The 12,014-nt window shown below is 41.9% G+C and overlaps 1 protein-coding gene across 2 annotated transcripts in view; it reads left to right on the top strand.

The window, feature by feature from the left end:
* The first annotated feature begins 3,426 nt into the window (after positions 1–3,426).
* GLG1 (golgi glycoprotein 1) overlaps positions 3,427–12,014 on the top strand; it is a 150,834-nt gene continuing 142,246 nt past the window's right edge. For both annotated transcript variants that reach the window (XM_023245357.2, XM_023245355.2), the window contains exon 1: positions 3,427–3,893. In XM_023245357.2, the coding sequence (XP_023101125.2) occupies positions 3,453–3,893 (441 nt within the window). In that variant the 5' untranslated portion in view covers positions 3,427–3,452. The remainder of the gene's footprint in view (positions 3,894–12,014) is intronic.

Here is a 12,014-nt window from a genome sequence, read left to right as displayed (position 1 = left end):
AGGCTCCGCGCTATCAGTACAGAGCCTGATGTGGGGCTTGAACTCACGAACCATGAGATCATGACCTGAGCTGACATCAAGAGTTGGATGCTTAACTGACTGTGCCACCCAGGTGCCCCTTTAAGTTTACTTTTATTCATTTTGAGAGAAACAGACAGCAAGCAGGGGAGGGGGAGAGAGAGAGAGGGAGGCGGAATACCAAGCAGGCTCCACACTGTCAGGCAGACCCCACTCCCAGTCTCGAACTCACGGATCATGAGATCACAGCCTGAGCTGAAATCAAGAGCCGATCATTTAACCAAGTGAGCCACCCAGGTGCCGTTCAAAAATATTTTATGTATGTTGTCTAGCTTTTATGATTTTCTTTCAGTGGGAAAACAAACTCTTTGTTTGGAATCAGAATCCTCCCCAATTACATGGATATATAGGGTCTACAGGGCCCTCCATGATCTGCCTCTGACCAGTTCTCTGACTCCTTCCTCTATTCTCTTCTTTCCTCATTTCAAGTCAGCCATATAGGTCTTTATTTTGAAAGCTTATTCCCATGCCAGGGTTTTCAACTTGTTACTCTCTGCTTCTGAACATTTTTGCCATGGTCTAAATGTTTGTGTCTGCCCTAAACTTATATGCGGAAATACTGATAGCCAATGTGATTATATTAGGAGATAGACCTTTTGGAGGTGCTTAGGTCGCGAGAGGAAAGCTCTCATGAATGGGATTAGTGTTCTTATCGAGAACCCCAGAGAACTCCCTAGCTCCTTCCACTGTATGAGAACATGGCGAGGAGTGAGCAGTCTGCAACCCAGAAGAGGCTTCCCCAGAACCTGGCCATACTAGCCCTCTGATCTCGGACTTCCCACCTCCAGAACTGTGAGAAACAAATGTCTATTGTTTATAAGCCACCCGGTCTGTGATATTTTGTTATAGCAGCCTGAGTAGGCTAAGCCAACTTGAGATCCAGATGTTTTATATGGTTGGCATCTGTATGCCAATTGGCTCTTAGTTCAGTTATCACTCAGAAAGCCTTTCCCCACCTGCCTTTCCACAAAAACCCTCCCTGCCTCAGCCACCGCGCATACCTTTTATTTTCTTCAGAGCACTTAAACCATCTGAAATGATCTTGCTCTTTGTTTATTGTCTTACTGTTTATTTCAGCCAGTTTTTGAGCAATGCCTGGCATAAACAAAACAAAACAAAACAACCCAAACTCAACCTATGCATATTGAGTGCATCAAGGAAGTGACGAACAAGAAACAAAAGGTACAATAAAGGGTAAACTGAATTCAGAGTTTGTGATAGGGACAGTCTATTTTGTACTGAAAAGTCACTGAGGTCAGGAGACCCAGGTTAGGTCAACCCTCTTCCCACTGGCTCAGGGGTTTGTGCCTTATATAAAGTCTAGACTTGCCTAACACAGTCTGGGCTGGCCAGGTTCCCAGATTTCTCTGGGTTTCTCGCTTCTTGGTCATTGTGATTTCAAGATCAGCACATACACTCCTCCCTATCTTCAGAGGCAATCTGTGGCTGGGTATGGGGTTTCCTCAGTAAGGCTGAGAGATAGGCAACTGCTGGCTTCTTTTAACAGACTGTCAACTGCTAGCCTTAAACTATTTATCTTTTAAATTTTTTAAAAAGTTTTATTTATTTAAGTAATCTTTACATGCAACGTGGGGCTCAAACTCCTGACTTTGCGATTAAGAGTCACATGCTCTTCTGACTGAATAAGCCAGGTGCCCCCAGCCTTAAATTAGTTTAAAATAATCTCCCACTTGTCTGAGTGCAATGCAGACAGACCCATTACTGAAAATTAATGGCCCTTAGTGACTTTTTAAGAACTTCTGATGACTCTAGCCTGCTGACAACTTACCTATGCCATGTATCTGTTCATGAATATGTACATTTATGTGGCTTACCCTGGGCTGACTTAGTCAATGCTGAAGTTCAGCAGCAGCCTCAGGACCATTTTATGGCATCAGCAGGGGTGAGTGTTGCCAGAGAGGCCAACACACCCTCATTCCCAGAGATAGAGGCCTGCTGTCAGCCAAAGTGGGCAGTTTGTACCCCCAGAACATTCTCAATCTCAGGGGATCCTTATGGGTTCCCTGAGTCCACCTGGCTTTTTAGACTAGTTATGTCTGATCTGATCTTCACTGCCCATTCCTCTGTGCTATTCCTCAGTTGAATTAGAATCCAACCCAGGCCTGATACAAGGCTCAAATGACACAATGGATGTGTAGACCTTTGAGAAGGTATTCTATCTCTTAAGGACATATCCTATCTCTTAAGGAGAGGGAGGGACACCAGTGTGAAGTGAATCAACCATTCCCTAAAGTGCCCAAGATGCTGCTTTCGGGTAAGCACAGTTCACCCTGAGCAACTTGAGGCCTCAAAGATCTTTTTTCTTCTCCTCCTTTATTATTATTTTTATTTTTTTTTAATGTTTATTTTTGAGGAGAGAGAGAGAGAGAGAGAGAGAGAGAGCGCGGGCAGGGGAGGGGCAGAGAGAAAGAGATACAGAATTTGAAGCAGGCTCCAGGCTCCCTGTTGTCAGCACAGAGCCACACACGGGGCTCAAACCCATGAACCTTGAGATCATGACCTGAGCCAAAGTTGGAAGCTTAACCAACTGAGCCACCCAGGCGGCCCTTCTCCTCCTTTAAACAGGAGGTTAAGTTCTAGTCTACAGTCGGGACTCAGGCGCAAAAGGCTTCCCAGCTTATTCATAGTATTGGCTATAACTTTTTGAATTCTATATTGTGGGCCAGGCACTTTCCTTATTATTATTTCTAAACTTCACAATTATACTTTACGTTAGAGCTCCTCCTCTTCTTCATGGGACGAGAAGAATAAGGCTCAGAAGTTAAAGGGTTTCCTAGTCTTCAGAGCAGCAAAGATTATAACCGGGTCTTTCCTTAATTCGGAACCTGTGCTCCTAACCGGGGCTCCTACCCCTTATCCAATGCTGCCTTCTTCCCTGGGTAAGAAAGGTTCTGAGGCAGGTGGAAGGCAGCACGGAGAGATGCAAGAAGAGACTCTCAGGTTTCGGAATACACCTGATCGTGTAAAGTTCACGTCTACACACAAAGTTTTTTGTTTTTGTTTTCCCCCCACCTACCCCCGTCACTGAACAGGCGACATACTCTACCGGCCATCTTGGTTGTGGCAATCCCAATTCCTTTTTATTCTCCTGTGACGACAGCCGAGGGAATTATTCATAGCCGCCCTGCCCAGGCTTTTTAAGGAACTCCAGCAATTTCCCCGGCAAAGAGCCTCTAAGGCCCAGGGCGTGGGCCGTTTCAAGCGCAGCCTCCTCGGGGGCTCTGCCCTCAGTACCCCGGTCGGCGCCAGCAGAGGAGGGGCTCGGGTGGGCCCCACCGGGCCCCGCCCGCGCCCCGCCCCCTCATTTAAATACGCGGCGCCGGCGGGTGCGTCGAGCTCGCCGCGGACCCAAGATGGCGGCGTGTGGACGTGTACGGAGGATGTTCCGCTTGTCGGCGGCGCTGCAGCTGCTGCTGCTCGCGGCGGCCGGGGCCCAGAAACTCCCGGGCCAGGGCGGCCACGGCCAGGGCCAGGGCCCGGGGGCCAACTTTCCGTCCTTTGTAGGGCAGACTGGAGGAGGCGGGCAGGCGGGTCAGCCGCTGCTCCAGATGCCTCAGTCATCTCAGCTCCAGCACCAGCAGCAGCCACCGCAGCAACCGCCTCAGCCTCCGCAGCCGCCTTTCCCGGCGGGTGGGCCTCCGGCCCGGCGGGGCGGAGCGGGGCCCGGCGGGGCTGGCGGGGGCTGGAAGCTAGCGGAGGAAGAGTCCTGCAGGGAGGACGTGACCCGTGTGTGTCCCAAGCACACCTGGAGCAACAACCTGGCGGTGCTCGAGTGCCTGCAGGACGTGAGGGAGGTAAGGAGGAGGCGGGACGGAGCCGGGAGGGCCAGGCCTGGTGCGGGCCTGAGGGTGTTGCCGGCCTTGGAGCCGCTGACGCCGGTCCGCTGCTTCTCTCTCTTCCTCTGTGCTGCACTCGCTCCTTCCCTCCCCGTCCCTAGCTAGCTCCCCGGCGCATTCCGAGAAGAGGACCCCACCCCCACTCCTCATTCCCTCGCCGGGGCGGGGGTCTGGGAGTCAGACCCTGGCTCCTGGCCGCTATCTGCGAAGGCCCAGAGCGTGTTTATGTTTGCTTCGGTCTTTTGTGTGATGCTCTAAGCACAGTAGCTCCTCGCCGAAGACCGGCTTAGAATTTTGCTATTTGTTTCGACTTGGACAATTTGTAGCAGCCCTTTTAAGCATGAAAAAAAAAATGGTTGTCGTACTTAAGCCGTTAAGAAACGCTCTTCTGTTTATTGGCAGTAGGTAAGGTTTGTTTAGGTAGCTCGGGTTCTGTTCTGATGTGTATTGTAGTCCAAACATCGAATTTACTGTCTTTACCCTATTCTTTTCTAATTCGCAAATTCTTACTATGAATACGTGCTGAAACTAATGTATGTCTTTTATTTTCTTAATTTCTTTTGGTCAATTTGTAGTGCATCTCCAGTTTAAGCTGTTACTCCAAGTAATTTAGAGTCCCAAAGCTTGAAAAGTTGGGACAGCAGTCGAAGCTGTAATACCTATACAGTATTTGTGATTGGGTTGTGGGATCTTGCCTTTCTGACGTCTGAATATGATTTTAACAGGACCTCTTAATGAGATCTAGATTTGATATTCTTTAACGTGATTCAGTTAAGTGACACAGAGAATGTCCTTTCTAAATTTAATGCTGCAGTATATTTGACAATTATCAAAGTGTCGGAGCAAATCTGGTAGGGGTTTGTTTTGTTTTAAGGTTTAGGTGTATAGAATTAGGCCCAAAGGTTGACAAATAGAATGAAACTGCTCTTGATAACAGTTTTATTTGGGGAATTGTATCAGAATTGTCTGGGGTGTTCATGATCATGGGAAGACCACTGGTTTGTAGAAAATTGCTAGCTTTGGCAGTACACCCCTACCCCCATCCCACTGTGGTATCTGCTTTATCTAGTATTCTATACAGAGTAGTTCACAAGAGGAAAAGACACACATAATCAGAAGACAGAAAGGAAGTTTCCAGAGCCAACAGAAATGTGGGGCCGCAGATGACTTCTCATCTACAGCTTGAAGACTAGAAGGATAATCCATTGTTATTCCTTATTTTTCAGCTACTTTTCTTGTAGATACAGCTAAGATTCTTAACTGTCAGGCTTTTTGGAGTTTTCTGTTTGGTCTCTGAGGGTATATAATAGATGTTGTTCCCTCAAAGTAGGACCCTAATATTGGTGACTGAACACTTTGTTAGTGGTTGTGGCAGAAACAGGATGTTATTAGGGAAAGTAGCAAAAAGTGGCCCATGCATGGAGTACATGTCTCTTTCTTTGTGTGCATTAGGGGCGTTTGGAAACCTCCACTTATGGGAGCTGGCTTCCTTTGTCATGCATGTAGAAGTGTGTAGCAGCATATGTAATCCATAAATAACTTAGATTTGGCCACTTTTTGGAGTCTGTTTAATTTTGTGGACACTGTCTTGCATTACTTAGTGTAAAGAACCTGGCTTGAAGATGTAGTCCCTGTTCCACATTGACTGTGAGATTCTCAGCAAAGATATTTTTCAGTAACTATGTTGTTTTGTTGTTTTTTTTTCCTTTATGGGGATGATATATAAACTCCTTGAGGGTAGTTAGTAGCTCCTATATTTCCTTTGTAACTTTCCAGAGTACCTAATTCATTGCTGAGACTTAGTAAATATTGCCGACTGATTGAGGATGAATAAACTAATGGAGTCAGTTTTAGCTCCAGAGGAAGAAAGAAAAGGTGTCATGTAATTTGGAGGTGGGGTATTTTGGAGAGCAGGGTTTCCAAATTTCCAATTTAATTAATTTTCCTATAATTTTATAAACTTAAAAGTTGAAAGAAGAGTACCATGAATGACTGTGTTATTTCTCAGGAGGTGAAACCTTTTTTTTTTTTTTTTTCTTCTGTTTTAAGTAGGCTCCACATCCAAAGTGGGGCTTGAACTCACAATCCTGAGATCAAGAGTTGCATGCTCTACAGACTGAGCCAGCCAAGCATCTGGAGGTGGAACTATTTTGAAACTACTTTTTCTTCCTTTAAAGATGGCAGAAGGAAATTTTAACACACTTAGTTTGAGAATTAGTTAAACCTCATTTATATGTTTGAAAGAGTATATCTGAATTAAAGAAATAAACTGCCTAGGCACATTTGAAGTAAAATTATGGAATATGTTTTGTCTTTGCTTTTTGGTAAGTGGGACTGTTTGATAGGGAAGTTGACATAATGTGCTTCTTTATCCTTTTGGATACAAATTTGGAGAAGATTGTTCTCTGTGTACTTGCTATGAAAATTATGAAAAGGCAAAGTGTGTGAGTATTTAAATGGTAGTATAGTAGAGTTGCCTAGGTGGCCCAGTCAGTTGAGCATCTGACTCTTGATTTTGGCACAGGTCATGATCCCAAGGTTGTGGGATTGAGTCCTGTGTCAGGCTCCGTGCCCTCTCTCTCTGCGTCTTCCCCACTCTTGCTCGCTCTCTCTCAAAATAAATAAATAAAACATAACAAAATAATAATAATAAATGTTAGTATAGTAAACATTTTTATTTTGAAAAATGTTGTTTTTAATGTTTGTTTATTTTTGAGACAGAGAGAGACAGAGCGTGAATGGGGGAGGGTCAGAGAGAGAGGGAGACACAGAATCGGAAACAGGCTCCAGGCTCTGAGCTGTCAGCACAGAGCCCGACGTGGGGCTCGAACTCATGCACCGCGAGATCATGACCTGAGCCAAAGTCGGCAGCTCAACCGAGTGAGCCACCCAGGCGCCCCAGTAAACGTTTTTATTTTGAAACAAGATGGGAGTATATAGTGTTAAGTCTTAAGTTCAGATATTTTAAGGTTGTACTGTAGTCTAGTGTTCAAAGTTTTATAGTAATTCACTTCCAAAAGTTATTTGCAGGTATTTATGGTTACCTTTAAATAATTTCAACTGATACTTTCAGTTTATTTAATGCATCATGTGCCAACAAATTAAAAATCTATGTGTAAAGTATAGTAAATTTGCAAATGGGCTATAGTTCACAGCTTTTCCTCACTTTGTCCATTATTTTGAAGGTTATGTGTTATGTGAGGGATTTTTTTTAATCCTCTCAGATGAAGCATGCTTTTTTAAAAAAAATTTTTTTTAATGTTTATTTTTGAGAGAGAGACAGTGTGAGCGAGGTAGGGGCAGAGAGAGAGAGGGAGACACAGAATTGCAGCAGGCTCCAGGCTCTGAGCTGTCAGCACAGAGCCTGACGTGGGGCTCAGGCTCACAGACTGCTAGATCATGACCTGAGCCGAAGTTGGATCATCTGCCCCAGATGAGTCCTGCTTTTTAAAAGGTCAAGGATAGGGGCACCTGGGTAGTTCAGTCAGTTAAGTGTTCTGATCTTGACTTTGGCTCAGGTCATGGTCTCACAGTTTGTGATTTCAGACTCTGCACTGACAGTGTGGAGCCTGCTTGGGATTCTTTCTGTCTCTCTCTCTGCTCCTCCCCTGCATGCTCTCCATCTCTCTCTCAAAATAAAAATACATAAATAAACAAACAAACAAACTTTAAAAGGTCAAGTATACCCGATGGGTGCACTATTAAATAATAGATGTAAGAGTAGTAATGGTAGTATAGTAGTCCTAGTTATTTTTATATACATATACATATGTATATGTGTATACATTCATGTATATTTACATACTTGTATATACATATAGAACTAATGGTAGTTCTAGTCATTAAAAAAATATAACAAGGATGTATAAAGGGGAAAAAGGAAAAAATATACTCTAGGCTATTCTACCAGGTGGAGGAATAATAATACCAAAGAAAGAGAAGATACTGCTGTTTAGTTAGTATTTAATAAAGAGATAAAACATGCTTTGTATTGAGAGTAATTTTAAGATACTTTATTTTGGCTGAAATGACCAGTATTATCTTGTGTTTAGAAGTTTCTGATGGAGACATTAGTTTTTGGGGAAAAGTTTACTACTTATGTGTATAGTTTTTCTTAGCTTTTTATTTGTGTTGTTTTTTGTTGGGTTTTAAAACAAAAAACTTTGTGGGGCATCTGGGTGGCTCAGTTGGTTAGCATCTGACTCTTGATCTCAGCTCAGGTTTTGATCTTAGGATCGTGAATTCAGACCCTGCATTGGGCTCCATGCTGGGTATGGAGTGTACTTAAAATTAAGTAATTAAGTAAGTAAATGAACAAATAAATAAATAACTTTCTGCTATGGAAAATTTCAAGTATATACATAAATAGAGTAGTATGGTGATTCTCCATGGTATGCATCACCCACTTTCAACTATCTCTACTAATTTTGTTTGTATGGCACAGGAGTTGGGAGACTGGCATCCTTTAAAGCAAGTCCCAGATACATGTCATTTCACTTTCTAACTACTTCAATGTGTATCTTTGACAAGGACTTAAAAAAAAAATGTAGATACTTATTTAAGATATTTTATGTATTGAACAGGAATTAACATTTAAACATTACAAACCATAAACCTGCTCTTAAACTCATAGATGAGAATTTTTGTTACTCTCTTCTTTAAAAAAAATTTTTTTAAAGATTTCTATTTTTTTTTTTTTTAATTTTTTTTTCAACGTTTATTTATTTTTGGGACAGAGAGAGACAGAGCATGAACGGGGGAGGGACAGAGAGAGAGGGAGACACAGAATCGGAAACAGGCTCCAGGCTCTGAGCCATCAGCCCAGAGCCTGACGCGGGGCTCGAACTCACGAACCGCGAGATCGTGACCTGGCTGAAGTCGGACGCTTAACCGACTGCGCCACCCAGGCGCCCCAAAGATTTCTATTTTTAAGTAATTTCTACACCCAGTATGGGGCTGGAACTTACAACCCTGACATTAAGAGTCACACACTCCACAAACTGAGCCAGCCAGGTGCCTCTATTCTCTTCTTAACCTTTCACTTAACTGTATCCTAAGATCATGTTCTGCACTGTCTATATCATATTATTTAATGCTCTTGATAGTCCTGTGAGGTGAATATCTTATTACCTTAGTTGAGAAACAGGTTCAGAGAGTTGGAGTGATTTGTCTGATGTTATGTCCTAAGTGGTAAGACCTGGTATTCAGTAAGTTCTTTTTGACTTCAAAAGACCTTATGCTTTGCAATCTACCATGGATGGTTGCAGCTAAGGAAATTAAGACTGTTGAGAATGCCAGGGGTTCAGAAATGTACACAAAATAAGAAGAGTCACCTGGAATTAGAATCCTTTTTTCTTCACTACCAAGAACAGTTGGGTAGCAACAGCTCCTATGCGTTGGAATATTGTAGATTTCTCAGGCAGACAGACCAGCATTATTAGACAAAGCTAATTTAATTTATTAGTTTAAGTCCATCATGAGCAGAATTTCTGCTTAATGAAAAGATTTTCAAATCCCATCTCACCTTAAGCAGGATTTGTACTAGTATAATGGAAAAATTTAGATATATTTCTCTACTATTTGTATTGAATCCATGGAACAGCACAGTGAACTAGGACTAGAGCTGGCACTGCCGTTAGGAAACCATATGACTGTGAGCAAGTCTTCTTACCACTCTGAGTCCCAGTTTCCTCATGTATTAAGTGACAGGTTTGGGTAATACAATTTGTAAGACCCCTGTTATTTAACCTGTACAAGTTTCTTATATCCTCTGCATGCATATGTCGTATGGTTGCTAGGATTTATAGGCATACCATCTCCTGATTCCTTTTTCATTCATGGGAGGAAATAGTGATATGAATAATGCAAATGGCAGTTAATCCAAACATTGTTTGAGTTTAGGATATATTATGATTGTTCTGTTTGAGCCAATGTGGAATTTCCTCCAATGCTAACTCTCAGTGGTTGGAAGCAATCTAACCACAAAATCAAGGCATTTTTGATCTCTTGTTCTGCACCTATCATTGTGAAAGAACACTAGTACTTTAAGACACCGCCACTGCTTATAATTGGTTTGATAAATGAGATTATAATCAAGAAACAATTATATAGGAGAGTGTTAATCCCTTGATGTCATATTGACAGTAGATTCTTTAGGGCAATGAAAAGAGCAGAAAGTTAGGATTTAAACTTGGGTGGAATCCAGCTCTGCTACTCTAAGCTTAAAAGTTTCCTGCCCCCTTGGTACTCCTGGGTGGCCCAGTTGGTTACACGGCTGACTTCTGCTCAGGTCATGATCTTGCAGTTGGTGAACTCCAGCCCGGTGTCAGGCCTCTGCTGTCAGCTTGGAGCCCATTTTGGATCCTCTGTCTCCCTCTCTCTGCCCCTCCCCCGCTCACACATGCTTGTGTTTGCAAGCCCACTGCTTCTCTCTCTGTCTAAAAAATTAAAATTAAAAAAAAAATTTCCCCTCGCTCAAATTGTGACTGTCTACTTTAACCATGTCATAAGTGAAGATATACATGAATTTTTGAGTTTGATGTGACAGTTATATTTTTCTAATATACACTAAACAAAATATATGGCAGTTAAAGTATACAATACTAATACCATCCGAAATTATCTTGCTTACCTTTTATGTACCTTTTACAGTACATGCTTTGGAAAATGCCAAGACTGGAATATTTCTTAATAGCTCTGATACTTTGTGATTCTGTGATCTGTAAGAAAGCAATTATGTGCAAGTGAATTCTAAGCACAGGTGAAAAGGGAAAATGCTTTAAGAAATTTAGGGGGTTGTACTGTCTGAAATAGAGAGCTTGAGAATTTTTTCAGAGTCCAGATTGTAAAGGGTTTTACATATACAACTGGCTTGTTTTTCAAGTAAAGCCCAGAAATGGGATGTGTTTTCATCCCAACCTGAGATAAAAATATTCCTGCAGATAATTGAGAGTTACCTGTAAAATACCACTGTTATTGATGAGGAATACTTTTGTTAATCTCTACACCCCACATGGGGCTTGAATTCACAATCATGAGGTCCTGAGTCACATGCACCCCAAGAAATACTTTTTTAAGAAGTCTCTTGATAAAGAGTGCTTAATAGCATATATTGGCTTAATAATTCACTGTTTTTTTGGAAGAAAGTAAAATACCTGAACAGTCCGAAAGATAAAATGGTACATTTCCTTTTGTATATTTCGCCTAATGTGTTCAAAAACAATTTAGCCAGCAACAATCCAAAAAATAAAACTTACCTGTTTATTTATTTAAATATTTATATTTGAGAGAGTGCAAGTGCAGGAGGGAGGGACAGAGAAAGGGGGACAGAAGATCTGAACGGGGCTCTTCGCTGGTGGCAGCGAGCCCATTGCGGGGCTCAAACTCCCAAACCGTTTGATCATGACCTGAGCTGAAGTTGGACACTCAACTGACTGAGCCACCCAGGTGCCCCAAAACTTACTTGTTTATATGAGATATTTATATATTTGAAAAAGAAGCAATTAAAATGGGTTATAGGATGTCATGCAAATTAGTTTTTCTTCCTTCAACAAACATTTATTGAATACCTACTATGTGTAAGACACTGTGCTTAGTGTTAGAGGGTATAAATACATGGTAATTGTTAGCATTTATTGAAGGCTTTTTGTGTGCCCTGTGCTTGCTAAGAGACCAGATGTTTTCTGGGCATTATGTCTCATTTAATCCTGTCAGAGATGTATTATTATTATTATTATTAATTATTTTTTAATGAGGAGACTGCCTCAGGGCTAATAAATAGTGGAATTAAGATTTGAAAGCAAGTCTGTCCAACTGTAAAATAGCTCATTCTTCTTCCTTCTGTCCCTGTGGTGGTCCAGTGTGGCAGTCACCACTTAGATGTAGCTCTTGAGAAACTGAAACATGAATTGTCTGAATTGGGATGCCCTATAAGTGTGAAAGACACACTTGATTTTAAAAACTTAGTACAAAAAACAAATTTAAGATGTCTCATTAATTTTTTATATTGATTACATGTTTAAATGACAATTTACTTTGGATATATTGGGTTAAGTGCTTTATTAAAGTCAATTTTTTTTA

The sequence above is a fragment of the Felis catus genome, chromosome E2 (genome assembly GCF_018350175.1).
Source record: "Felis catus isolate Fca126 chromosome E2, F.catus_Fca126_mat1.0, whole genome shotgun sequence".
Classification (NCBI taxonomy): domain Eukaryota; kingdom Metazoa; phylum Chordata; class Mammalia; order Carnivora; family Felidae; genus Felis; species Felis catus.
This window is presented reverse-complemented; position numbering and strand designations above follow the sequence as displayed.